General features: G+C 40.5%; 3 protein-coding genes across 8 annotated transcripts in view; 1 reads left to right on the forward strand and 2 right to left on the reverse strand.

The window, feature by feature from the left end:
• Positions 1-22577, reverse strand: part of LOC101671379 (torsin-1A-interacting protein 2) — a 40238-nt gene extending 17661 nt beyond the window's left edge. Inside the window, exon 1 of one of the 4 annotated variants that reach the window (XM_004767885.1) lies at positions 22427-22577. The gene's annotated coding sequence lies outside the window, so the exon portion shown is untranslated. Of the gene's footprint in view, positions 1-4786; positions 4917-17650; positions 17779-22426 lie in introns of those variants that run through there. The other 3 variants (XM_004767883.3, XM_004767884.3, XM_013064221.2) reach the window with 3 other exon arrangements.
• On the reverse strand, positions 2498-4791 carry LOC101671084 (torsin-1A-interacting protein 2). The gene has a single exon (XM_004767873.3). The coding sequence runs from the start codon at positions 4289-4291 to the stop codon at positions 3896-3898; it is 396 nt and encodes a 131-aa protein (XP_004767930.1). The 5' UTR covers positions 4292-4791; the 3' UTR covers positions 2498-3895.
• The window catches only part of TOR1AIP1 (torsin 1A interacting protein 1), a 41848-nt gene continuing 36208 nt past the window's right edge, over positions 22109-27748 (forward strand). For all 3 annotated transcript variants that reach the window (XM_013064218.2, XM_013064219.2, XM_013064220.2), the window contains exons 1-2: positions 22109-22583; positions 24207-24284. In XM_013064218.2, the coding sequence (XP_012919672.1) occupies positions 22109-22583; positions 24207-24284 (553 nt within the window). The remainder of the gene's footprint in view (positions 22584-24206; positions 24285-27748) is intronic.

The following is a 27748-nucleotide window of genomic DNA, read 5'->3' on the forward strand; positions in this document are numbered from 1 at the left end:
AAAAAAAAACCAAAAACAAAAAATGAAACAAAAAATGCCTATTGTAAACATAGTATAAAGAGCCTGGTGTCTAGTTCTGAACTGTGACTCTGGATCCTATGACCTGGCTCAACCTACACGTAATCTTTTTTTTTTTTTTTAAGATTTTATTTATTTATTTGACAGAGAGAAATCACAAGTAGATGGAGAGGCAGGCAGAGAGAGAGAGAGAGGGAAGCAGGCTCCCTGCCGAGCAGAGAGCCCGATGTGGGACTCGATCCCAGGACCCTGAGATCATGACCTGAGCCGAAGGCAGTGGCTTAATCCACTGAGCCACCCAGGCGCCCCACCTACACGTAATCTTAAAAGTTTTCTCAAACTGCTTGTTTTGGTGCTGCGGAAAGTCTCAGGTGATGTAGTAAATCACACAGCAATTACACCTCCTACAATAATGACTGTAAACGAGCCTGAGAAATGTGATAAGGATTTGCTTGGGGTCCTCCATCCCTGTAGACTTGTTTTTACACCTAAGACATAGGGCTGGACTCAGCTACAGACTCCACCTCAGTTATCTTCCCTGAAAGGTACAGGTCCTTCGGTCCTTCATTGGAAGGGACTTAAGAAGTTTCCAGTAATTCAGCATCAAGCTCTAACAATTGGCTTGAATCCCTCTTTCTGCCTCATTCTCCTGTACCTTTTCTAGTTCTAAAGACTTACTACGCGCCCCAGGATTGGCATGAATTATCCCATTTCAAACCCCAGAGTAGGAGGTAGGTATTACTGCACTACCTATGTGGCAGATAAAGTAACTGGAGAGAGAGAGAGGTTAAAATGCCCAAAGTCATCTAACAGTACTAGAATTTGAAAATACACACAGGTCAGATGGCTGCAAGACCATTATTTTTCCTATATAATAAGCAGTTTTCAAGCTGTGTTCTCAGGACTTCGCAGACAATCCAGGGCCATCGGGGAAGACTGAAGAAAACAGAAGGGGTATGGTTCATCTCACTCTTACAGATAAGTGTAACCTGCTGTTTGCCACACATTCTTTGGATTCCGTGGAATTCTTTTATGCCTCCCTGCTTGCGTGGGCTTCTTTCTCCTCCTATCACTTAAGAGATAATCTTAACTCAGTTACCCCCAATGCAGGAGAGCCTCCTCTTTAGTAAGGGTACTTCCTTCCCAGGTTACCCCAGCACATGTCTCTGAATATTCCACTCCCAGGTCTGCCATAAAATAACTGGAAGTGGTTTTAACAGTCATTTTAAAAATGGCCACCAATACATGTAAGTAATAGTATCAATTCTGCCACAGTATGAAGATGATTAATATGGCTCATATAATCTAAAATAGCGGATAACCCTCTACAACATTTGTTTTGAGACTTAATTTTAGGAATATATTTATACTTTATAATTCACTATCTGGAACCATGAATTGGAACATTGTGGAGTATTTTAAGCCAAGTAAAGTCATACTAAGAAGACCAAAGCGGAAGAGCTACAAAGTCCCCTGGATTTTCTGCTTTGCTCCATTTTATGAACTCTGCCACATTGTTATTTCTGAGAGCTGACTGTGTAACAGGTTATGCGATGATACAATCATGTCTGAAGGTATTCTTAAAGTAATTTCTAATATTTTTTACTCCTTTCTCCCGTCCATATACTCACAAAGCTCAGAATGACACCACAAGAACTACAGCAGTCCTGATTATTTTAATGAGAAACATGTGACTAATAATCTGAACTAGCACAGTCACCTACCGGCAGTCCTCCAGGAAACCTCTTTATGTGGTAGCAGCAAAGTACAAGAACTATCAACACCTTGTGGTATTAGGAGTACTCAGTTCCCATCCTTTGAAGCCAGATAACTAAACACCATGGAGGTGCTACTGTTGTACTTCTCGAAGTAGCCATAGAGCACCTGGGTAAGAATCTCCTGCACCACTACTTAGAAATGAAGATTCCAGGACCCTGTGAGCAACCTAAAGAATCAAAATTTCTCTAAGATCAAGAAATTTACATGTTTTGACAAACTCATCCAGGTACTGATTTGGAAATCAACAGGACAAATCCGTCTACTTTTTCTTAACTATTTAAAGGAAAGACTGGTTAAAACAATCTTTGGTTAAAACATTTTGCCGAGGGGCACCTGGGTGGCTCAATGGGTTAAGCCTCTGCCTTTAGCTCAGGTCATAATTTCAGGGTCTTGGGATCGAGCCCCGCATCAGGCTCTCTGCTCAGTGGGGAGCCTGCCTCCCCACCCCCCCCCCCCGGCCTACTTGTGACCTGTCAAATAAATAAAAATCTTAAAAAAACAAAAAAACATTTTGCTGATACTTAAAACTGCACGCATGTAGAGTGTTTTGGTCAGTATGTGTTTGAAAAAAACGTAGGGACCAATAATATTGGTCAAAAGCATTACCTCTAAGTAAATTTTCACTTTTTACAAAGAGCTTTAGTACCGTAAAGGAGTTCTTAACCAAGGGTTAATGATAAACTAACTCGTCTTCACTCAATTTAGCAGTCCACACAGTTTATTCCGCAGTAACAGGAGAGAACGTCCATTGCAACAGACATAAGGCAGATACAGGGTAGATCTCTGGGATACATCCTTTATACAGATGAACAAATAACTTTGGGTTTCACAACATGTGGCAGGCATGATTTGTTGCATACCAACAGCCATTCATTCCTCCCTTCTCCCTTCCTTAAAGGGCCATGGTTTTATTAGGGGAGACTATGTGCCCTACCCACCCAAGCACTGCTAACCCCATTCCCCTTTGCCAGGTTCCCCTGGCTTATGAACCAGTACTTTCTAATGACACATAAGAAGAAATCTGTGAGGGACTTTTAAGATTTTTTTCCCAAATAAAAGACACAGACTTGAAAGGCAAAAGCTTTTGCTTCCTACTTCCAGCCTTTGGGAATGAAATGTCTGAATAGCAACAGCCACACTTAGGCTCACCCAGGAAACAACTATAAGGACAAAAAAGCCACCATGATAAGGATCCCAGTGGCAAAGAACAGAGCGAGCCTGGGACCTTAGAACATTGTTGAGCTGCTACACAAGCAACGGGTTATCTAGGATCTTGGGCGGAATTTAAAAATTGTTCAGTGGCCTCTGAGATGTTTTCAACAGAAATTCTAAGTTTTCTCCTGTACTCTAAGTTCCATGATTCTCATCAAGTGAAGGCCAGCATGTGGTCAATGTCCAGCAAGACATTCTTAGTTCTCAGAAAAACGCTTCCTTTAGACTGTTCCTCTTGTCTGTGGAGTCAAGCTTGATAACCCCTTGCCACTTATCTCATAGCACAAATACTTTTCCATTTCCAGGGGAGTACATTCTAAGTTCACTCACCACTAAAACAGGACAGCCTTTGCTTATGTGGTGTCAAGTAAGTAAAGACAGTGGCATTTCTGCATGTTTTTGTGTATCTTATGTAGGTATTACCACTGGTTAATGTACAAGAGGTGGAATTTAGAACAATGCAGCTTCTAATCAAAGTATCTAGCTGTTTTATTGGAATCCTCTATAATCCAGCTTCAAAGTTGCTTTCCCACAAAAGTTACCACTAAAAGTATCATTATGGTACACACAGTACAGGGCCTCTCCTCCAAGACTATCCTGTCATATATCCATAGTAAGGCTGTGGAGCTTTTTAGGATGGGGAAGCTAATTCCAAAACATGGGGAACATAGATTAGACTGGTTCTAGATGAACAGCCCAACTGGAATACTGATTAAATTCATGCTGAACAAAGTATGTGTAGACAATGAGAATAGATCCAACAATTTAAGCAGTTCCCCAAGGTACTGACAGTTTAGATCAGACTTAGAAAGGAGACATTTTCCCATTCTTCCTTGGGCTACTAGTACAAACTCTAGAGTCTCCATGATTTTGACTGCTTAAGAAGTTACTTGTTTTGGCCAAGTTTTTTGTTCAAGGTTTTGTCCGTTCTGGTCAAGATTAACTGCAATGCAGGGTTAAAGCCAGCTACTCTAGAGTCATGTATCCTTTTTCTAACCAGTGGAGGACCCAGAAGAAACGGGTGGCAAGCTTTTTCAAAGGTCCATCTGGTAAGATTTTGGGGAGCCCACTCAAGTGGGAAAGACCAAGGCAGAACAAGGCTTCTATTAGCAGGATTATCAGGGTAACATTCAGGGCAATAATCAGCTCTGTTAATGCGGTCTAAGAACACCTGGTAACATTCATTTTCAACAAGTTCAGTTTGGTACAACCAGTGGCCTAGTTCTAAACTAGGGAACCACTGTTGTCCACAGTCCGGGCAATGTGAATTATCTGAGAACATCTGGGCCTAGAGAGGTAACACAGAAACCAACGTAACAGTAAAAGGCAACAATGACAAAGAGAGATACCCAAATAACCAGTCCTAGTACAGGTCTGGTTGAGCAATTTCTCAGTCCAACCAACGATACTTGGCGACCAGAGTTAAATTTGGCTTGCACCTCCGTGCAATTCTTCAAGATTTCGTTGTCTATTTTTCACTCAACTGCAACTCAGTCTCTGAACTCACGGGCCGATCCGTCTACAGTGTGATCAGTCACTTACTAGCTGCACAGATTCAGAATAGCTCCTTCAAATCCCAGTTTCTCGAGAAAAGACAGGGCTCTAGTCTAAATTGGTTATTTTTTCTTGTGTGTTATCAGCTGGTGGTGTCATGCAGAGGCACTTGGCTTACTCTGCTTTGCTGGTAAGTTATTATATCTGCTTGGTGAAACAGAGCAGCTGACAGGTCCAATGGGTCTTTTGTGGGCGCTGGCACTTGCCGTTGTAATACACGTACCCAAGTCTTAAGGCCTTGGCACTTTACAGCGATGTAGGGGGGTCAGGAAAACCTGGTAGAGTCCTCTTGAATGTGGATCCAATGGAGTCTTTCTTGGGAAGACCTTAATCAGGACCCAGTCACAGAGAAGTAGCTGATGCTGAGTTGGTTGAAGCCTCTGGGAATGCTTCACATACCTGTAAATGATAAAACTTCAGACGACTCATATGGGCTTTGAGTTGCTCATATTATTATTAGAAACATGCATTTGGAAATCAATTGGACCAGTCAAGGTGGATGAAAATTGTCTTGTGGGTCTTTTTATGACAATTTCATAGGGGTTCACAACAATTTATCCATTGGCAGTTAATCTTGTGCTTATTTTGGGCACTAGGAACGGTTTTTTGGTTCACTTAGGATTCATACTAGATTGGGTGGCTCAGTCAGTCGGTTGAGCATCTGACTTCAGCTTACGTCATGATCTCAGAGTCCTGGGATTGAGCCCCAGGTGGGGTTCCCTGCATCTCCCTCTCCCTGCTCACGTAAGCACTCACACTCTCTAAGCCTCTCTCTGTCAAATAAATAAAATCTTTTAAAAAACTTCTGTACTAGCTTAAAATTTTTAGGACTGTATTTCTTCTAAGTCCTTCTGCACTCCAGTAATCGTAAAAGTCTGTATAATCATATTTTATCTAGTAAAACTTTGAGATTTCTCGTGTATCTTTTTTGTGAAATGGGTACCATATATGGTATTCCTGTAATGTGTGGACTAACATTAACAATGGTGACAGCTTTTCTATAATGTACTTTAATCCATCCAGGAAAATGCTTACAAAATCATCAGGAAATATTTTTAATAGCTAACTGTAGGAAGTTGGGAGGAAATCTTTCTGAAGGCTAAAAAAGAAACCAAGAGGGGTATGTCTCATTACCCTTATCTATCTTCATTATATATTTAAGAAAGAAAGTAAGGTATAATCTTGAGCAGTAGTTCTGAGCAATTTTTGGAAAATATTTAGAAAATCAGTTGGAATTTGGAGGTGCTATCATCATTTTTATACTCCTTCATGACACTTAATATAACAAGTAAAAAAAGGTGGGGTTCTAGATGCATGAACAACTACATAGCCACCTCGGGAATGCTATAGATCAGAAAATGACATAAACCTTGCTTTTCTCCAGTGCTCTTTCTTGTGAATTCTGAGGCTTGATCCTGTGAAAGCATGCAGAGACACTGGGGAAGGCATAAGTGCTAAAACTGTATAAAGATTTGGCCTGAAAAGCAGCAGTGACAGCCTTAGTTGTGGTCAAAGCATTTTCCTTGCAGACCTTCAATAGTAGCTGTGACTGTCAGATTTTAAAATGAAAAAGTTTAAAAGGCAACCAAAGAGCCTCTGACAGTGCTGCAACACAGAGCTCCTATTCTGATGAGAGCCCAGGCTGAGGTGAGGCCGTCAGTGAAGGTACAGGAAGTATTTTCTGAGGTGAGATAACAATGCATTGGTGTGGGCCACCAACTCAGCTCCTCAGGCAAAGTGAACAGAAGGTGTGGCAGGGTTCCTGGGGCATAAAAGATTTCCCGAGGGCCTACTGACAAGAGCCACCACAGTAGAAGTTTCAGTTGCTGAATTGGGAAATCTTCCATGTTTAGTACCTGGCACAGACAGATGATGAATAAAACCCACACAACCATGGGGTTCAACATAAAAGTTAGTAGTAAAGTTATATGGCTAAGTCTAACGTTGAAAAGATAAAGAATTTTGGATTTTTTGAATGAAAAGGGGATATGCAATTGAAATCACAACAAGATACTATTTCACATCCACCAGACTGGCAAAAATTAACAAGGCTGACAACTGGGGCTGTGTATACTCTAGGCACAACCACCCTCAGGATTCCACATCTCCACTGGCAGTGGCAGAAGGGAGTCCTAAAGCTCCAAATACTCAGAATAAACCCACCTTTCCCCCAACTTTTATCTCTCCAACTTCAACAGTCAACAAAGCCTTAGAGCTCCAAATACTCCTCAATTAAGAGAATTCTAGTGTTCCTACGTTTCAGACGAGACAGCCCCTAAAAACCACGATGGGCAAGTGTCAAAAGGGGACCCCAAAGCACTAAGCTCACATTAAGATTACTTGCCACCCGCCTCCTTGCTCACTCTTAGCCTTACCACTACCGGATGAGTGAAGAGGCCTCTTGAAAATGGTCCCCGCGTCATCCTCAAACCCCACCCCACGCCCACTCACAGCTTCACTCCCCCTGATGGCCGACCGATCTCATCATACCGTATCTCTGTTTATACTGACCACTAAGCGAAGCCCAGGGCTTCCTGGTTGTACCTCATCCCCTTAATCTCTAATCCCCATATACGGCCAAGAGCAGCCAAGGTAACATCCCCTTTTCCTTGCCTTATGTTTTCCATTTTGATGTATTAAATATTTCAGCTCTTTGTTTCTACGAAAATATACACTCCTTGAGAATAGCGCTTCTTGTCTTTATTTACTGTTGTACATGACCAATAAACATAGAAAGAACAGAAAATCGAATGTGAATCCTTATACCATAGAAGCATAAATTAGTACAACCATTTTTGGAATTACTTTGGCATTATCTAGTACAACTGAACATATACGTGCTTCCTGTAACTCAGTAATTCCACTCAAGTATATACCCTAGAAAATTTGCACATTTGTGCTTAAACATGTGAATGAAAATATTCATGGTAGTACTACGTGCAGTAACAAAACAGGCAAAATGGCCAGGAACACTAAAATGGATAAATAAATCGAGGCACAGGCATACGGCATTTCATCGCACTTTCCTTTACTGTGCTTTCTAGATACTGTATTTTCAAAACATGAAGGTTTGTGGCAACCCTGCATCACCAAGTCTGTCTGCACCATTTCTCCAACAGTATTTGCTTGCTTTGTATCTCTGTGTTACATTTTGGAAATTCTCACAGTATTTCAAACTTTGCCATTATTAATTATATTTGCTACGGTAATCTATGATCAGTGATCTTTGATGTTATGACTGTTACTGTTTTAGGGTATCTGAGACCATACCCATAGAAGACTGTGAACTTAATAAACGTCTTGTGTTCTAACTCACTAACTTGCTCCCCTGACTCACTGTTCCCCCATCTCTCCCCCTCTCCTCGGACCTCCCTATTCAGAGACACAACAGTACTGAAATTAGGCCAATTAATAACACTACAATGGGCCCTAAATGTTCAAGTCAGAGAAAGAGCTGCATGCCTCTCACTTTAAATCAAAAGCTAGAAATGATTACACTTAGTGTGAAAAGCATGTCCAAAGCTGATAGGCTGAAAAATAAGGCCTATTGCCCCAAACAGCTGAGCTGTGAATGTGAAGGGAAAATTCTTGAGGGAAATTAAAAGGGCTGCTCCAGTGAACACACACATGATAACAAAGTGAAACAGAGCCTTCTTGCTGATATAGGGAAAGTTTAAATGGTTTGGTTTGAAGATCACACCAGCCACAACATTCCCCTAAGCCTAAACCTAATCCAGAGCAAAATCCTCTCTTGAATCCTACGCAGTCTGAGAGACGGGAGCAAGCATAGCAGAAAGCAGAAGTCTGAAGCCAGCAGAGGTTGGTTCATGAGGTTTAAAGAAAAGAAGCGGTCTCCGTAACATAGCAACAGTGCAAGGTAACACAGCAGGTGCTGAAGGAGAAGCTGCACATGGTCTGGAAGATCTAGCTAACTTACTGAATGAAGGTGGTTACACTAACAGCAGATTTGCAATGTAGATTAAAGCAGCCTTCTACTGGAATAAGATGCGATCTGGGACCTTCAGAGCTAGACCGAAGAAATCAATGCCTGTCTTTAAAGGACAGGCGACTCTAGTTAGAAGCTAATGCAAAGGCGACTTTTAAGTTGAAGCAGCCACTGCTCATTCCAAAAATCCTAAGGCCCTTACTAATGATGCTATATCTACTCTGCCTGTGCTCTAGAAATGGAAAACAAAGCCTGAATGACAGCACATCTGTTTACAACATAGTTTACTGAATATTTTAAACCCACTGTTGAGGTCTACTGCTCAGAAAGAGATTTCTTTCAAAATACTCCTGCTCCTTTAACAACGCACCTGGTCACCCAAGGGCTCTGAGGGAGGTGTACAAGGAGATTAATGTTGCTTTTGTGCCTTCTAACACAATGTCCATTCTGCAGCCCACGAATCAAGGAGTAACTTAGATTTTCAAGTCTTACTACTTCTGAAATACGGCCATGGCTGCCACTGGAGAAGGATTCCTTTCATGGATCTGGGCAAAGTAAACTGAAAACTTTCAGGAAATGATTCACCATTTTAGATGCCATTAAAAATATTCCTGATTCACGGGAAAGGGCCGAAATCAACATTAATAGGATGCTGGTAGAAACAGATTCCAATCCTTATAGATGACTGAGGGGTTCAAAACGTCAGTCGGAGGAAGTAACTGCAGATACGATGGAAATTGCAAGAGAACTAGAATTAGGAGTCAAACTGAAGAGGTGAGTGAATTGCTTTCATTTCAATGGATGTGAAGTTGATTCTTATGGATGAGCAAAGAAAGCAGTTTCCTGAGATGGTATCTATTCTTGAAGATGCTGTGAAGACTGTTGAAATGACAACAAAAAAGTTAGAGTATTACATAACTTCGTTGATAAAGCAGTGGCCAGATTTAAGAGGATTGAGTCCAGTTTTAAAGAAGTTCTACTGTGGGTAAAGAAGTTCTACTGTGGGAAAGTGCTGTCAAACAGAATCACACGCCATATGGAAATCATTCATAAAAGGAAGACCCAACTGATGCCCCAAACTTCACTGTTGTTTTATTTTAGGAAATTGCCACAGCCGCCCCCCCCAGCCTTCAGCAACCATCACCCTGGACAGTCAGTAGCTATCAACATTAAGCTAAGACCCTCCACTCATTAAAAGCTCAAATAACGATCAGCATTTTTTTAGCAATGAATTATTTTTTAAATTAAGGTGTATACATTTTTAGAAAACACAATGCTACTGCACAATTAACGTACTACAGTACAGCGTAAACAGAATTTTTAGGTACTTTGACTTGACTCCCTTTACTGAGATACTTGCTTTACTGCAGTGATGAGGACAAAAAACCCTCATTATGGCTACACAGTGGAATACTGTACATACAGACACAGATGAAACTCACCCCACCCACCCACCCATACGCTTACACAGCTCGCATTTACATTAAATTTCAATGTATTATCTAGGAATATTCAATAAAACTATAAAAGAATGAACGATAAGCAAAGGACAACCATTACCTTTGATGGGAGAGGAAAGGGGATAGGGCTGGGGAGGGCATATTAAAAGCATTTCAAAGATAATAATTTCGGGGGATGGGCAGATGGTGTAACTGGGTGATGGACATTAAGAAGGGCACGTGATACAATGAGCACTGGGTGTTAGATGAGACTGATGAATCAGTAAACTCCACCTCTGAAACTCATAATACACTGTATGTTAGTTAACTGAATTTTTTCATTTTTTTAAATTTTTAAAAAAGATTAATTTTTTTTTTAACTCAGTGGAGGTACGAGGTTCATTGTATCACAAGTTGTAAAAGTTGTAATGGCTTACAGAATCTCTATTCAATATGTTATAATTTTAAAAAACTACTAGTAGAGTGGAAATAGCAATGGGCTAGAAAGAGAGATTTAGCAAAACCAGAATTCCATATTGTGGACAAGGAAGAGCAGCAGTAGTTACTTTGCCCAGAGGGTAAGATAAAAAGGATAAAAGCCTACAGAAGGATACAGATGTGGGCACCTGGGTGGCTTAGTCTGTTAAACATCTGCCTTCAGCTCAGGTCATGATCCCAGGGTCCTGGGATGGAGCCTGCTTCTACCTCCCTCTGCCACCCCCTCCTGGTTGTGTTCCCTCCCTCCCTCAAATAATTTTTTTTTTATAGGAAGGATACAGATCATCATTTTTCTCATAAAATTGTAAGCAACTACCTCTTCATAGAAATAAAAGAAGCCTACCTGGTGCTGGTGTGGAAAAGAAAGCTCATCTAAGCATATTCCCATAAAGGCATGCATCTGTGTGCAAGAATTTTCACATGGTGCCTTTGTGCTAAATTAGAAAAAAGAACTCTTCTTCCAAGTAATCTGTAGCCCAGAGAACCTCACGTAGCCCGGTATTCCACAGTAATCCTTTGTCAGTGAGATAATAAGGCTGACTAACAATAACTAACACCAAGTACCACTACCCATTCTAAGCACTTTACATATATTATCTCATGTAATCCTTACAATAATCAATTTTATAGTTAAGGAAACAGAGGTTGAGCAACTTGCAAAGGTCAGAGGTCACTGCAGAGAAATCAGTATCTGAATCCACGCAGACTGGTTCCAGAGCCTGTATATCTTAAATACCAAAGATAGTACCTTTTTTTTAAATTACATAAATGATGTTTATTTGATTTTTTAAAAATTAACATATAATGTATTATTTGCTTCAGGGGTACAGGTCTATGAATCATCAGTCTTACACAATTCATAGCACATACCCACCCCAGTGTCCATCACCCAGCCACCCTATCCCTGCCCCCAACGCCCCCGCAACCTTCAGTTTGTTTCCTGAGATTAAGATTCTCTTAAGGTTTGTCTCCCTCCCGGGTCCCATCTTTCTTTCATTTTTTCCCTCCCTTCCCCCCATGACCTTTTTGAAGCAGAAACAGTTAAGCTTTAAAAAACCCCTTCACAAACTGTTTGCTACTCTTCAATGGTGCGGATGGAGAAAATCACCTACCACAATTTTCCGTTTCCAGACAAAAAGATCTAGGATAGGTTTAGGGAGTCCTGAATCCCGTGAAATTACATCAGGATTTTTTATGTACACTTGTGCTTTTTTTCTGGAAAGAGAACAGATACTTTTAAACTCCCCAAAACCATTAGGTTGTTAATGGTTCCTAATCATTTTACTACCAAATGTATTCCAGCACATCCCTCCTCAGATCTCATTTTGGAAGGATGTTTAAACAATGAGCATTCTTCCAATAATTTCATTTTCTCATTTTTTTAATTAATCAGATGTCTGCCAATGTCAATCTGCCAATCAAAACTTCAAAGAAGATAATTATTGTTACTAGCCCTAGTTTAGAAATTTTCAGTATTTTAAATTGCAGGTAAATATTCAAAATGCCTCTATCATAAAGTTGCAAAGAGTTACATATTCTGGGTTTGTTTCCTTCCTCAACATGTTATTAGCTTATGTTAAAAGGAGTTCATTTAAAGTAAATATATGATTACTACTTGGCTTGTAGAAATGCTGAAAATACCTTGACAACCACCATTTCTCTACTGATTAAACATAATTGTTTAAGTTACCGAGGGAACTAACCATGTAGTTGGCTCAACACCAACTACTATGGATATATAAAGAAAACTCTTACAGGACTTCCAGATGTCCAGGGAATCCAGATTGGAAACAATGCTTTGGGTAAAGGTTAAAAGTCTTCAGATGGATATTAAAAGACTGTACGTAGAGTTCATAGGAAATTCTGGAAGACCCACAGAAGCAGAAAGGTTTTCAAACCTTTTAACCAGCAACAGTGGGTAAAAACCAAAGTTTAAAGAGTTTCTCTACTACACAAATGCTATACAAGAGGAAAACAAAAAGCAGGTTTTTCTGTGTGTAAGGACTACAATAAAGTTAAGATCGATTCTTCGTGAAACTTTGGAGACAATTTAGAAAATAGCACTTTAACTGCAAAATGAAAATGCTATTCTAACCCACTGAAATCTGTATCTACTAATAACGGCACCTTAATACACATTAAATATTTATCTTCCCTAAATAGTCTATTTCATTCTTTGTTATTTCCTGAATGGCTGTTAGTAAGCAAGCTCAAATCTGCCTTTGTCAGACAAAAATTCTCTTGTTCTTTTTGGTAGGATAATGTAAGTCTCAGACTGAGTCAGGATTGGGGTGACTTCTCCAGGCAAACATATTCCTTAGAATTCAGCCTCCACTAACTCTTTATATAATATGTAAAATCAGAAGACAAATATACAGAAAAAATATAAAAATAGAAATTAAACCATGAGTTCCCATTTTAATTATTTTCTTCCATGGAGTATTACATTCTAAGGTTAACCAATTTAAAAAAAATACCTCTTTTTTGTATGAGACAATTTCTCTGATAAGTTTCATACACAAATCCAAACCATTCAAGTTTCCTATTTTGTAAGTAATTTGGAATTTATAGGCAGGAGATTAAGGAGTATGGGGATAAACAGGAATATTCTTTTTAAATTCTCATAATCTAAAATAATTGTGTTAAATATATCATGAAAATAAATGCTCCTTAGAAAGTCTTCAGACTGTTTTGTGAGAAACTGTTTCTAATTTGCCAGAGCTGGAATCGGTGAGAAAAGACCTATGGATGTCAATCTTCAGCACAACTTACCACATACACTGTTCCCTGTTATGAAGAACACATGAGCCAAACAAACAAACAAACAAACGATCCTAAGTTAGAAAACAGCTGCCTCTCACTCCAGTAACTGACCGACAAAAACAGGTTTAAGCGGCCTGCAAACATACCCTAAAACACAACAGCTGCTTTAGACGTTTACGCGTACATTTCAATTGACCTTGCCGTAATGGCCCAAAAGTTATGGTTCAAATTCAAACACCAACAGTAAAATCTTTAAGGTTAATACACAACTTCCAATAGTGGGACCTAGGGCCAAGTTCGGGTGTTTCTATTCTTATACGTATGCTATTTGTGTCTGTGTTTAAAACTAAATTTCTAAGTCTTGCCCACTCCTCTGGACCATATTTATTGTCATAATATGCCAGTATTATTCTCTATCTCGTAAAAAAACTAAAATCTTAAATAAAAAAACCAAGAAACTAACATTGATACAAGTCAGTTAACTAAACTACAGACTTTTCAAATTTCACCAGTTTCTCCACTGATGTCCTTTCTCTGTTCCAGATCCTTTCTGGGATCTCAAATCACATTTAGTTGTTAATTCTCCTGAATCTCTAAACTGTGACAGTCTCTTAGTCTTTACAGTTTCTTTTGTCTTTTGTGAACTTACTTAGTCTTTGGGACCTTGATACTTCTGAAAAGTAACTGTCACTTATTTTGTAGAATGATCCTCAATTTGGGTTTGTATAATGTTTTCTCGTAACATTTCTCATGCATTTTTGGCAGCAGTATCACCAAAGAAATGATGTTGTATCCTTCTAACTGCATCATATCACTGAGTTCATGATGTCCATGTCCTGCTACTGGTGATGTTAACTTCTATCATTGGGTTAATATGGTATCTCCAATGCCAAGTTACTACTTTTCCTTTCCAGCTGTAATTATCTTGAGAGAGTTTTTCAGAACATTCAGATATCCTGATTTTCCTCAAACTTCCATCCACTCGCATTAAAAGTGAATTCTGTCTGTAGTAATTACTACAAGGGCACCTGGGTGGCTCAGTGGGTTAAGCCTCTGCCTTCGGCTTGGATAATGATCTCGGGATCCTGGGATGAGCGCCCACACTGGGCTCTCTGCTCAGCGGGGAGCCTGCTTCCTCCACTCTCTCTCTGCCTGCCTCTCTTCCTGCTTGTGATCTCTCTCTGTCAAATAAATCTTAAAAAAAAAAAAAAATTACTCCAGTGCTGTATGCCTGATGATTTTCTACTTCCTGCTTTTCATTCATTTTATTCACTGGACTTCTTCAGTTAAGAAAGAGTTGTCCCTTTTCCTGTTTGTTTACTCAACTATACCCATTCAACATGGATACTTAACTTCGTTCCCTGCCTTAAAATTCAATACTACCATTATTCATTTTGTTGCTCAAATTGTTCCAACTTTGGCCAATTTGAAGCTCCTTCAAGTTGGTTCCCATGTCCTTCCAACAAGCATCTACATTTTTTTGAGCATTTCCTTAATTTCAAGCACAAGATGTTCCAGGCTCCCTGTTTCAGCCCTGGGATCAACAGTGTTTCAAAAAAAAACTCCTCCGTCCTTTTAGCAAAAGATAGTGCTTAAACCAAAGTTTCACTGTCAAATCAACAATCTGGATAGCCACCACTATTTGTTTCCTTACTAAATTCATTAGCTGGGAATCATTAGCGTCATCTTGGAGCCTATTAGAAATGCAAATTCTTGGACCTGACCCCAGACCTACTTTAACCAGAGTATTTGAGAGGCTGGTGCAGGCTATGTTTTAAGAGGTTTGCCAAAAGATTCTAATGCTTCACTATGAAGTTTGAGAAACACTACTTTGGAGAAGATTTCTTTTAGTGTAGACCCTATGTTTAATAAACAAAGGAAAATTTACTCTTAGTAACTCACCTTGTATATAAATCATACTTTTACTGACACAGCTAATAAAACCATAGGTGAATGCTTCACTTGTTCAGACAGTCTACACTTCCCTACTCTTCACTATTTTCCTATAAAAAGTTTTTTAAAGTGGTTACAGTAATTACAGATACTGTTATACTTTTATACAAAGAAGTTTTAAGTCCGCCTCCGGGATCAATTCCTGCTTACATATACGACCTAACTTCCATACACTGAAGGTACGAAGATAAAGCCCTTGCAGCACTGTACTCTAAAGTCAGACTGCCTGGGCCTGCAGTTGTTGGTGAACTCCTCTCTATGTTTTCTGTTTTCTTAACCACAAAAAGGAGTAACACTACCTAGAAAGAAGAGGAACTGAGGGTTAAAAAGATAATGTACCACACTTGCCAAAACTATTGTTTTGAACTTGGGCTAAAATAAAGTTCTGCTGTTTCTTCACTAGTAGATCAGAATAAAGGCAGACCCAGAGAGCTCTATCCATATAAAACTCTCAGAAGTTAACAAACCGATCTTTCAAATTTGACTTTTTGTAAAAAGGTTATTATATTTACATTACGTATACCTATGGTGAAGGGCTAAAGGAATATATTAAAAAAAAAAAAAAAACAATTTGATCTGTTGAGGTAGTGGAATTATAGGTGAATTTTCTTCCTGTTTTGTTATCAAAATCATGGACCAACTCCCTTAGTGTTAGTAGCCCAATTAGTATTACCAGTTCCCATCTATTGAGTCCTTAAACTATCCTATTTAATACTCCAAATAACTCTATGAATCTCAATTTTGGAGATGAGGAAAAGAGCTCAGAGCAATACAGCAACCTGCCCAAGTCACACAGTGACAGAACAGGAATTCAAACTCAGCTCTGACTCCAAACTCAGTCATGATCAATGATGGGGACAATCATTCTTTATTCACAAAAAGCTTGAGGGGCGTCTGGGTGGCTCAGTGGGTTAAAGCCTCTGCCTTCTGCTCAGGTCATGATCCCAGGGTCTTGGGATCTAGCCCCACATCGGGCTCTCTGCTTAGCGGGAAGCCTGCTTCCCCCTCTCTCTGCCTACTTGTGATCTCTGTCTGTCAAGTAAATAAATAAAATCTTTAAAAAAAAAAAAGGCTTGATTTGCTGTGCAAAACTTAAAAGTGTAGTCACTGTATGGACTTACGTCTTGTGGGACACAATAGTAGTCATAAGATGTAAAACACTAATGAGATTTTAACACAAATTCTATATGCAAAATGAGACAAGCAAACTTCCCGTCAGGAAATTCAAATGGAGCTTCAGAGAAAGGTGGAGTTCCACGGTATACAGTTTAAAATTATGTCTCAGGCAAAAATGAATTACATACAAGACACAGGACATTACTAAAATACTCCAAAATCCTCAAGTATTATTAGCTAAATTTGTAAGTTACTCTATTCATAAGTTACAGGAGCTCTCCGGCTAGTATTTTCTCTATGGTAGCAAGGAAGATACGTGAAATAGAACTTAAGTGAGTCACTCATGGTTATGTGATGAACCAGCAGTGAAACTGGTAATCAGGTTGTGGACTCTGCCTTCAACATAATAAAAAAATTACTGAGGAGAGGATCTCAAAGTTTCCGTAGCAAGTACCAGTTTTTCAAACCGTTGTAATCCACAAAGGTGCTTCCAAGGGCATTTTTAGTTCTTCTACAATGAAGTTCCTTTTTTTCATTAAATGATTTTCCACTAGCCATGTATATGCTAATCATGTACTTAAAAAATAAAGCTTATAAATATGGGTAGATTCCATGGCCCTAAATATTTCCCCTGCCCCCCAACAGCCCCAATTCTTAAAAAAAAAAAAAAAAAATAGGAACAAGTAAAGGGTTTCTCATACAGATCAAAAATAAAATGTTTTAAAACTCAGAGACAAGTAAAACTGAAACAAAAGCAGTATGTAGAATCAGATTAAGAAAACTCCATGTAGAAAGTCTAACAAGCCTGACTGGTAGAACACTATACAGTTTCCTGAAAGAAGAAAAAGGGGTAAACTTTCACAATGGGTATGAAATGCAACTGAGAAAAAATATGTATGTACATAAATAATATATAAACAAAATAATAAATGTAGGTTCTTACCAAAACTTCAAACTTAGCCTTTTTTTTTTTTAGCACCATTAAGGCTAAAAAAGGTGGTGGTGGGGGGAGAGTACTGTTTTATAGGATAAAGATGACGACGAATAATGAGACCCTGTTAGGCATGCAGGTAAAGAGTGTAATCTCCATCTGCACTGGCCGATTTCCCGTTTATATTTTGAGACTTACAGGAATTCTACTTCTCGTCTCAAAGTCCAAACCAAACAATTATCCCCACCTTAATTTGTTTAATGTTCATAAGATCTGATTTCTCTTTACTCCAAAACAAAAATATGCCCCCAAACTGCTCCGCTTAAGGTTTTTTGCAGTACGGGGTGGGGGTGGGGAGGGATTATTTCAGAAAAATCTCTCCAAAGGAGATATCAGATCAAATATTAGCACACGGAAAAGTTGTATGTACATTTTACTTACTTACAAATTCTAGCTGGGTCTTAAACTGTGAACTGTCAACGTCAGGGGAGCCCTTCGGGTGTTCTTTCCGCTCCACGACGCCGCCGGGCTGCACCCCTGCTCGGACGCGGCCGATCAGAACGTCGTCCCAGCCCCGGTCCACGTGACACGACCTCCGTGGGGAGGGGAGGAGCCCGCGGAATGCTGGGACTGGTAGTCGGCCCGCCCCTCCTCCGTCTCAGGACGCGCCCCCCTTCCTCCATTCTCCTCCCACCCGCCAAAGCCCGGACTAGAGGTGTGGCGAGTGCGCCCCACAGAGCCGCCCGGGACCAGCTGCCCTGCAATCCCACAGGAAGGCACCCATCTCTGCAAGACGAGCACAGACTCTAGCCCTTATAAATTTACAGGCTGGAACAACCCATGGCACCAACTCTGTGAGGAGCACTACCCAGTAATGGCAAGCACCAGGCAGACGTGACTTGGAACCTCTGCTAGGTGTGTGTCCGCAAACGAGAGCTTAACCCAAACCTCAGTTTGCTTGTGTCAAATGGGGGCAAGGCTCTTACATACATACCTCATAAGGTTATAGTGAGCAAACGTGCTAATTAACGAACGTAACGGTATTTGCTAAACGACAGTAGTAAATTTTTAAAAATAGCTATTATCTTGATTAATTATATAAATGTTAAGATTGAGAGACAGCAAGGAATTTACGCTAGAACACATGATCAGCCAGGGGCAGCCAAGGAAGTCTAAAATTCCTGTTCCTGATCAACACCAATTCAAAACAACGCAAAGAAATCTTCCTTATTTTTTCCTCGTAACATTTCTGACCAAGACACTATTTTACTTACTTTGATTTTTATCTGACTCCCATAGAATATAAATTCCAACGCAGGGTTGGTTGTATTTTAGTCTAGTCTTTCACTGCTTTATCCCCAGAACCTAGAGCTAGGTTTGTCTAGTACAGAGCAGAAGCTCAAGTATTTATTTGGTTAATGATTCTTCATGTAGTGGTGATTTTGGGTGCCTTCATCTCTCATTCTTTCTGCTGAAATCACAGAAACACTGTGATTTGGGAACATTCCTAGATGCTGCAATTTCTAATTCAACAAAGAATAAGTATTATATCCCACTTACTTTAACTTTTTTAAATTTCAGTATAACATTTCCAGCTAGACACTTTCATTTGTATTGTCTTTAAAATATTTTTCCTTTTACTTGTGAGAATGGGGAATGAATGGAGTAAGCTACTATTTCTTTACTTTACTTTCTGAATATTTTAAATCTTTAACTTGTAACAATGTTGCTTTTTTAAGATACAAAGTTCTTTCCCTACTGACCAGAAATGTGATTATGCACAAAGAACTGATAGATGCTTTCTCAGTAAATAACTGGATTTCTGCTTACCCTAAACAAAAAACTCTGGTACAAAAATTATATTATTTTAAAATGTTTCTTTTAGAACAGCTGCTTTAGAAATCCAGTGTCAACAACACTAGACTTCTAGACCTAGGCATGAGAGCTAGGTATATAAATAGATGCCAGTCATTTAATCTGAATTTTAATTTTTTGTGTATGTCTTTCTCCAAATAAATGGCAAATTCCCTAAGGATAGAGAATACACATTAATTTAACCCATACATTTACCAAACGTCTATTCTGTCACAATATGGATGTTTGATAAATATGTAAATTAAATTCTTTGTTAGAATCATTTCTTCTCTTACCTGTCTTTTCCTGTGATCCACTGAATTCCTCTATATATCTCAATATATTCCTCTATATTTTCCTGTGATCTCACTGAAGTAACTGTCTAACCTCCAGAGCTCGGGTTCCATCTTGGGATCAGTGACCCAGCAAATCCCTTACACTATTGGCTATGAATCTACTGCCTCTAATGTCACCTCTTATGGGCCAGCCTTGTAGTTTGGAAAATATCTACAGCAGCAAATCTGGTTTGACAAGAGCTTAGCTCGACCTCACAGTGACGAAAGCTGGTATTTGTAAGGTTGCTAGGTGTGGGAGACAGGTATGGCAGAGCTAGGAATATGTATGTTACGTAAACAAAAGAGAGAAAATCCTAAGCAAATATATGTGTTATCATCAAAGTTACCATACCTGTGACTTTATGATTCCCTATTTGTTTCTTTGGAAAGCCAAAGCCATTAGTTTCTTTCTTAAGCCTTTACAAGCATCTAGTGTAACACAGTACTGATTATTCAATAATATGAAGATCATTTTCTTTGATTGTTCAGTAACATATAGAATCTCTCATCCTTTTTCTTAGTATGTCCCCAAACCTAAGTTTAAAAGGCTGTGTCCGAGTTCCTACATAGAAACTGTACTGGTAAGTGTTTGAAAGAGGTACTTACTATGCATTAATGTTCATAATATGAATTTTGTATATTAATACTATAAAGTTTTATATTATTTGATTACATTATGAAACTTTTATTATGTTAATAATGAGCGATATAATAGGCACCTTATAGAGAAATCATTACTTAAATAAAAGCCAAGTATTACCAAGTATCAATTTCTTCAGCATTTTATCAAAGAATTAAGTCCCACAAATTTTCTAAATACTGTATCATTTTATCCAAGCTGACAAAGGAGAATACACCTTTAATTTTCCCTTAAAAGATTAAAAAATAAGTAGCACCTCCTTTGTTACTCTTCCTCCGATTTCTTTGGCTATGTTGTATATTGTAAACAAAACTAAACTAAGCTCCTGACAGGCTAAAATCTAGGTAACTCTAAAGCATGTAACCAGGTCTGAAGCCGAAACTTATGAACTATTGGTGAAAACATAATAACACCTGAAGATTAAATTGAAATTTTTGCCCAGTTGCAACTGAGTCGCTGAAAAGCATTCTTTTTTTTTTTTTTTTAAGATTTTATTTATTTATTTATTTGACAGAGAGAAATCACAAGTAGACAGGGAAGCAGGCTCCCTCTCAACGCGGGACTCGATCCCAGGACTCTGGGATATGACCTGAGCAGAAGGCAGCAGCTTAACCCACTGAGCCACCCAGGCGCCCCAGCTGAAAAGCATTCTAAGGTGATTTAAAGTACTTGAAATAAACATCTTCAGTTTTCAGAATCATTCATTGTAACTGGTGCCCGAAATTACAATTTTTAAAAAAAGATTTTATTTACTTATTACTTAAGAGATCACAAGTGGCTGAGGGACAGGCAGAGAGAGGAAGCAGGCTCCCTGCTGAATAGAGAGCCAGATGTGGGACTCGATCTCAGGATCCTGGGATTATGACCTGAGCCGAAGGCAGAGGCTTATCCCACTGCGCCAAGCAGGCGCCCCTGAAATTACATAATTTCTTTACTCACTAAAACCAAGTCTGGAAAGCCCTCTAAGAAGACAAGTGTATATGTATGAAGTAACCTTACTCCTTCTCCCAAATACTGATCTTCTCTATGTCTAAATTTGGCTAAATATCTGCAGATTACCCGCGTCTGTAAACATGGTACAGAGAGGTGAAACACGTTAACTCTTACCAGGTTCTCTTACTCGGTAAACTAAATACAGGAAACCCTAAGCCAAGTTCAGTAGATCACATCATACCCAGAATCAACATAACAACAACGGATCACAAGTTTAAATTATATTGCTCTTACTGAATCCGAGTATTTATTTCTCAATGTCCATAACGCGGCCCCACCTGGGTTTCTGAACAGTGCTACCGGCACAGAGCCTTCACAGGAAAGCCCGAAGACTGCGGAAACTCTGCAAATGGGAATCCACCCGAGTGTGTGCGCGCCTGCAGATACGATTTTGGGCTCTCAACAGGTGACTTAAACTTTAAAACTCGCTGCCTTCTTAAGGAGCTCAAAACTGAAAGTTTTTCCAAGAAAAGACGGCACTTGCCGACGTACCCTTAAACCATTACTCCAGAAACACCTGGAAAGGCACGGCGCAGGTAGCAGTCTCTCAAAAACGTTCCAGGAAAACTGCGCAACAGCCGAGGGGCGAGGACAGAAACGTCTGCCCCCGACTTTCGCTCGGCCTTTCCCAGACCCTCGGAACCCGGTGCCAGGACCGGCGTCTGCCGCGTGCGGGTAACACTCGCCCCGAGCAGCTGGGTTCAGGAAAGGCGATCTGCCCGGCCAGTTGTCCCGTCTTCGTCGTCCCCTCCCTCCCTCCCCCAAGGCCAAGGACAGCGACGTCGTCCTCCCTCTCCTCCTCTTTGGTGCCTTCAGCCAGGAGGCGGGAGTGACCCGCAACAGCTGACCCGGCACAGGCACTGCCTCTCCCACAGCCCTCAGGACACACCATGGGCCCAGAGGCGGGTTTGCAGCACAGCAGCGACGACGCAGGCGGCGGCCCCGGCGACTCTCAACTGCCCCCCTGACCACCGCGACCACCGCCCAACACCACGCGAAGTCGTCGCCACCAACGACAGGACGATCTACGGACCTCCCAAACCACCTTCGCGATCGACTCAAGCTACGTCAACAACTATGGCGGGCGACGGGCGGCGGGCGGAGCCGGGGAGGGAAGGGTGGGGGATCTACGTCACACCCCGGGCCCCCCTACGGGAGGGGAGACGCCGGCTCGCCCCTCAAAATGGCGGTGGCAGTGACGCGCCTGCGTACGGAACTCCTTCGCCGTCGCGCCACGGCCGGCGGGAAGTGAGGTTCTCAGAGGAGCCGCCAGAAGTGTACGGCGACTTCGAGCCCCGGGCGGCCAAAGAAAAGTCCCCGGCGAGAAGACGAGTCCCGCTAGAAGAGTTCCGGCCTGATTCTGCAAAAGAGGAAGTGAGAGAAAGCGCCTACTACCTTCGGTCTCGGCAGCGGAGGCAGCCGCGCCGCCAGGGAGCCGAGGAGATGAACACGCGAAGGACTGTCCGCCAGCAGCAGCAGTCACAGCGGCCCCTGCTCCAGCCGTCTCCGGTTACCACCAGGAGAGGGTTACGGGACTCTCATTCCTCCGAAGGTGAGGCCGCGGGAGGGAACAGTCTCAGCCGCGAGCCGGGGAGCGCGCGCAGCGCGCGGGTGCGCGTGCCGGGCGGGCGGGCGTCCCCGCGCAGCTGATCCCCGCCGGGGCTCCGGTGGCTCCGCGGCGCGGATGGGCGGGCGCCCCCACGCGGGGTCCGCCTCGACCGCAGGCGGGGAAGAGGCGACGGCGGGAGGCTTGGAAAGGCGGTCGGGCGGAGCGACCTGAGCGGGCAGCTGCGCGCATCCCTGGGCATCACCTTGGGGGCTCCGAATCGCCTCTTTCCCGCAGGCCTTCACGGGCGCACGGCGGGTGGGGGAGCGGGCGGGACAGCGGAGCACTTCGGGCTCGGTTTCACTTCGGTCCCCTCTGTCCTGCGGATGTTGCTACCAAGACCACTTCCATTTCCTCTAACTCTCAGAGGCCACAAGTCCCCAGCCGAGAGTTAGGGTGCTGCTGTAACCCTCCAGTCCTTTCCCATCGCCCCCCGGGTCGGGGGAGAGAGGGGGAAATTTGGTCAGTGGGCGTTTCGAGGGATAGCGTAGTGGGTGAATGGACCAATATTTACACCGAGGTGGGTTAAGGCAATTCTACGGAACTAGATCCCTAATGCCTGCTAAACTTGAACTCTTTCTCAAGTATGGTGGTCTCTGCAAAAATGCACCGCGTTGGGGGCCCTCGATGTAATCTCATTGGTTAAGTAGCTCGACAAAACGAAATTCTTAACTAGTTTTCCTCTAAATGGGCAGAAAGGATGTTGGCAAAGCGAGTGTGTGGTTTTAGGTAAGTCACAGGGGAAGCAACTCCCTTAAGCCGTCTTCTTCCACCCACCACCTCTTCCCCATCCAACACTGTCACAGGTGAAGTTGGTGTTGGCCCCCAGTAAGGCACCTATGAGCTAAAATGCCCGGGGATTGAATCACAATGGAATTACATAGTTAGTGATAGCCCATTGCCAGGTACGAAGAGGAGGTGGATTGTCAGCTCAGAGCGGAGTCCTAGAGAACGCCTGTACCTGCTGATGCATAAAGTGCGGACACATTTGAAGATGCGTTGATTTTGAAAACTTGACATTAAAGAGATGTAAGCTGTTGTTGGGTGGAGCTACTCAAGACAGTTTAGCCCGCTTAGTTTTCTCTTTCAAGATTAGAAACTTCCTGAAGACAAAGATCCCATCATCTTTGAAGTTAATTTTATCTCCTTCAATATCTGAAGACCCGCTTTGCACTGGGCCCTCAATAGATTACATTGTATTGACTCTGCCGCAGAGCCTAGTGCAGTTGTACAAGCTAACTTTTTTTTAATACGTAAAGAATTTATTTCTATATTAGTCTTTGAGGATCTAAACATTCTTCACACTTCTGCTTTCTTCCACATCATTTCTGAAACTCTGGCCCATCTTTTAAATTTCTAAATTAATACACCTTTTTTGTAAAGCATCAGAGCTGAATAGTTGATTTTTATGCTGCGTTAAAGAGTAGTTATACCTGAGTTCCTTTGTTCTGGTACTTCTAATTACATATTTCTAAAGAAATGAATTACTTGCATTTCTGCTTATATATTGGGTAATCTCTACACACGTCATATGTTCTGAATATTGACAAATGTCATGTCTGTTTTTAGAGGATGAACCACCTTCACAAACTATTTTAAGCCAGACAGTTCCAAAGAAAACTATCCAGAGAACACCAGAAATTCCCGGTAAGAAAAGTGATTTTGTTTGTTGCCTTATCTGCCAGCTTCTTTGTATGTATACATTATAGCCTGGTTCATCCATGATCCGAAATCATAACTTAAAACTTAGAGGTTCAGCGAATCTTCTCTATAGATTGTTTCTTGGATTAAACCATACAGGCATATGTCAAGAAAAGATGGGATGGATACTGATTACCAGCCACTTTGCATATGGTCATTCATTCACATAACTCTGCGGGGTAGATGTACCCATTTTATAGGTGAGGGAACAGGAGCTCAGAGAAGCTAAGACTCATCCCTACAATTACATGATGTATGATGAACCAGAATTCATGTTTACATTTGTCTTCTCCAAAGCCTTTTCATTTTCCCCCAAGTACCTCATTGTCACTCTTCTCTGTAACAATTAGCATCTCAGTGAAGTTCATTAAGTGTATCTTGCATGAATATGTTGCACTACTTTCCATTTAAAATGGACTAACTGGGGGGTGCCTGGCTGGCTCAGTAAAGCATGGGACTCTTGATCTCAGGGTTTTGAATTTAAGCCCCATGCTGGGCATGGTGCCTACTTAATAAAAAAATAAAATGGATTACATAGTCTGGATGATAAAATCATGACATGATATGGCCAGTATTTCATCAAATCTAAAATGTCATCAGTTGTAAAATTCACAGCATTGTTTTATGTACCACCTAGAAGGGAGAAATGCTGCCAGTTAAACTCCTAATATGTCATAGATGATATGATGCCTCCCAATTTCAGAGATGTTAAAGTGTAAGAATATTTGTGTCAATTAATCAATGTAACATAGAAGTGGGCTACATTGGTAGTCTACTTGAGTTTTAAAAAACTGTTTAAACTATTTTAAAAAGCGGGGGAAAGGATTTAGTTCAGTTATTAATGTTTAGTATCCTTTGGTTTTTAGTTCCATTTATTTTCAGTTTGCTTTTTTTGATATCAGGAAAGTCCCACAACCATAAATAATGGTAACTATGAAATTGACCATCCCTGACTTTTTTTTTTAACTCATATCTTGACTTGTTTCCTTATCCATTGCTCTGATAAGATAATGCTTTGGGGGCATTATCTGGGTGGCTCGGTCAGTTGAGCGTGTCACACTCTTGATTTTAGCTCAGGTCATGATCTCAGGGTCTTGGGATTGAGCCCCACATCAGCCTCTGCACTCAGCGTGGAGTCTGTTTCAGAGTCTCTCCTTCTTCCTCTGCTCCCCCTCCTATGCATGCACATACTTTCTCTCTCTCAAATAAATAAATAAATAAATCTTTAAAAAAAATTATGCTTTATAATTTATTCTCTTTAGAATAAGGTTCAAGTTTAGTTCCAAATAAACATACCCTTTATATTTAATGCCTATGTTACTATGTTAAGATTATAAACTCTCTTGGGAAAATGCTTTGAGGGCACCTGGGTGGCTCAGTCAGTTAAGCATCCAATCTTGGTTTTAGCTTGGGTCATGATCTCTTGGGTGGTGAGATCAAGCCCCGTATAGGGCTCCCGGCTCAGCAGGGAGTCTGCTTAAAGATTCGCTCCCTCTTTCTCTTCCCTCATTTGCACACATGCATGCTCTCTCCCTCCTCCTCTCTCAAATAAATAAATAAGTCTTTAAAAAAAAAAAAAAAAAAAGACTAAAGACCCAAACCAAGGGGCCACCTTCTAAAGCAGCCTAATAAAGACAACTACATCATTTGACATCCTGTTTTTGTAAGTTATGGTAAACATCAATTATATTAATTTAGAACAGGTATAGAGTTTGAACTCTTCTTATTGTTCTAAGTTCCAGATTTGATTTATTTTCACATTAAAATAGCCATTGGGTTGTTCATTCAGGTTAGTCCATGTATACTTATATAACTGTTCTGTAATCAGATCATTCTTGAAATCATGAAGCTGGTATTACAATGTGAAATTATATTAGAATTTCATTTTTTCTTACAGTTAAATAGATACTTTTGTTCTAACAGTTGGGGTTTCTAGCTAAACAATCATAGATAAATTTTTCTTAATGCCTACTATTTTGTCACAAACATTTGATTCTTTGGGTGCTGAACATTTGATTCTTTGGAACATTCTTTCATTCTTCAGATATTTGTTGAGCATCTACTTTATGCCAATCCCCATGCTAGGTGCTGCGGATGCAGTGGTGAGCAAAAGCCATCAAGGGACGAAGATTGCTACAAAAGAAGGATACTTGCTATTTTATTCTCCAATTCCTCTCTTTGGCACTCTTTCTCCTTTAAGTAACTTATATAAGGCTATGTATATCATAGAGCATAGGGAAATTGCTTCTTAAAAGATGGATCTGAAATAGAAATTGATGTCTGTAGATTAAATTGAGCTTTAGGTTTTAAACCTGAAAAGAGTGGGAATACAGAAGAGGAAAAGAGGAAAGTTGTAATGATGGGATTATGAACGTGTACAAGATTTATTTTTAAAGTTATTTCTTTAAGTTCCAATACCTGATGTGTGAAACGCTAGCAACTAAGGTAGATAGTTCATAAAATCTTAAAGCTGGAAGATTGAGGGAAGTCATCTACTCAAAGTTTCTATCAGTGCAGGCTGTCAGCATCCGTACATATAGTCCCTGATCATTTCCACTGTGGAAATCATTGCCTCACTATCTGTTCTGTTTTGGAGCCAACAGCAATAATTTATTTGTTTAAGTAATGAACTAAAATCTACTTCGTTGTAACTTCCTCTTATTGATCTTAGTTCTGCCTTTTTTGAGCTATGTAAAATGAGTGTAATCACTTCTCTACATCTCTGTCTTTAAGATGCATAGAAACATGCTCAGTAAGTATTTTTTGAACATATGAGCAGCTGACCCTTCAGAATATCTCTTCTAGATACTTTAAAGGGGAAATTGGGTTAAGTCAGTTTTGTCAAAACAAATACAGGCAGTTAGTGTAACGGAGGGGACCAGTGATATCCAGTTCAGAATGGTTTTCACAATTATACCGAGACAAACAGAATGCCTTTTACAGAGAGAGATGAAACAAACATATTATAATCCGAATTTAGATATATATTGGACTTTAGTTTACGTTGTTTAGGGCTCTCTGATAAAACACACCTTGGTTTGCTAGGTTAATATTTTATCTAACGGGATTGGCTTTTCCATTAACCCTATGCAGTTGAACCTTAGTCTGAAACAAATCCTGGCTGGATTAACATTTCATTTAAAATTAGAGCTTGAATTTCTTGAGTATACCTAAGGTTAAAATTTTGATGGACTATATTAACTCTAAGGATGTTAACCCCAAAATTAAAATATGCCAGGAATAATCCCTAATGAGGATAAGCCCCAAATGGAATAAATAATTGAGTTGCTGTTGCAGTGCAAATTTTGGTTCTTAATTGGAACTATTAGAAGAATTTTATTTGGTATTCTTTTCTTTTTATATAACTGTGGTCTGTTCAGAAAAACTGCTTATTTTTCCATCATGTTCAT

Source organism: Mustela putorius, unplaced genomic scaffold (assembly GCF_011764305.1).
Source record: "Mustela putorius furo isolate JIRA1106 unplaced genomic scaffold, ASM1176430v1.1 tig00537335_pilon_pilon_pilon, whole genome shotgun sequence".
NCBI lineage: Eukaryota > Metazoa > Chordata > Mammalia > Carnivora > Mustelidae > Mustela > Mustela putorius.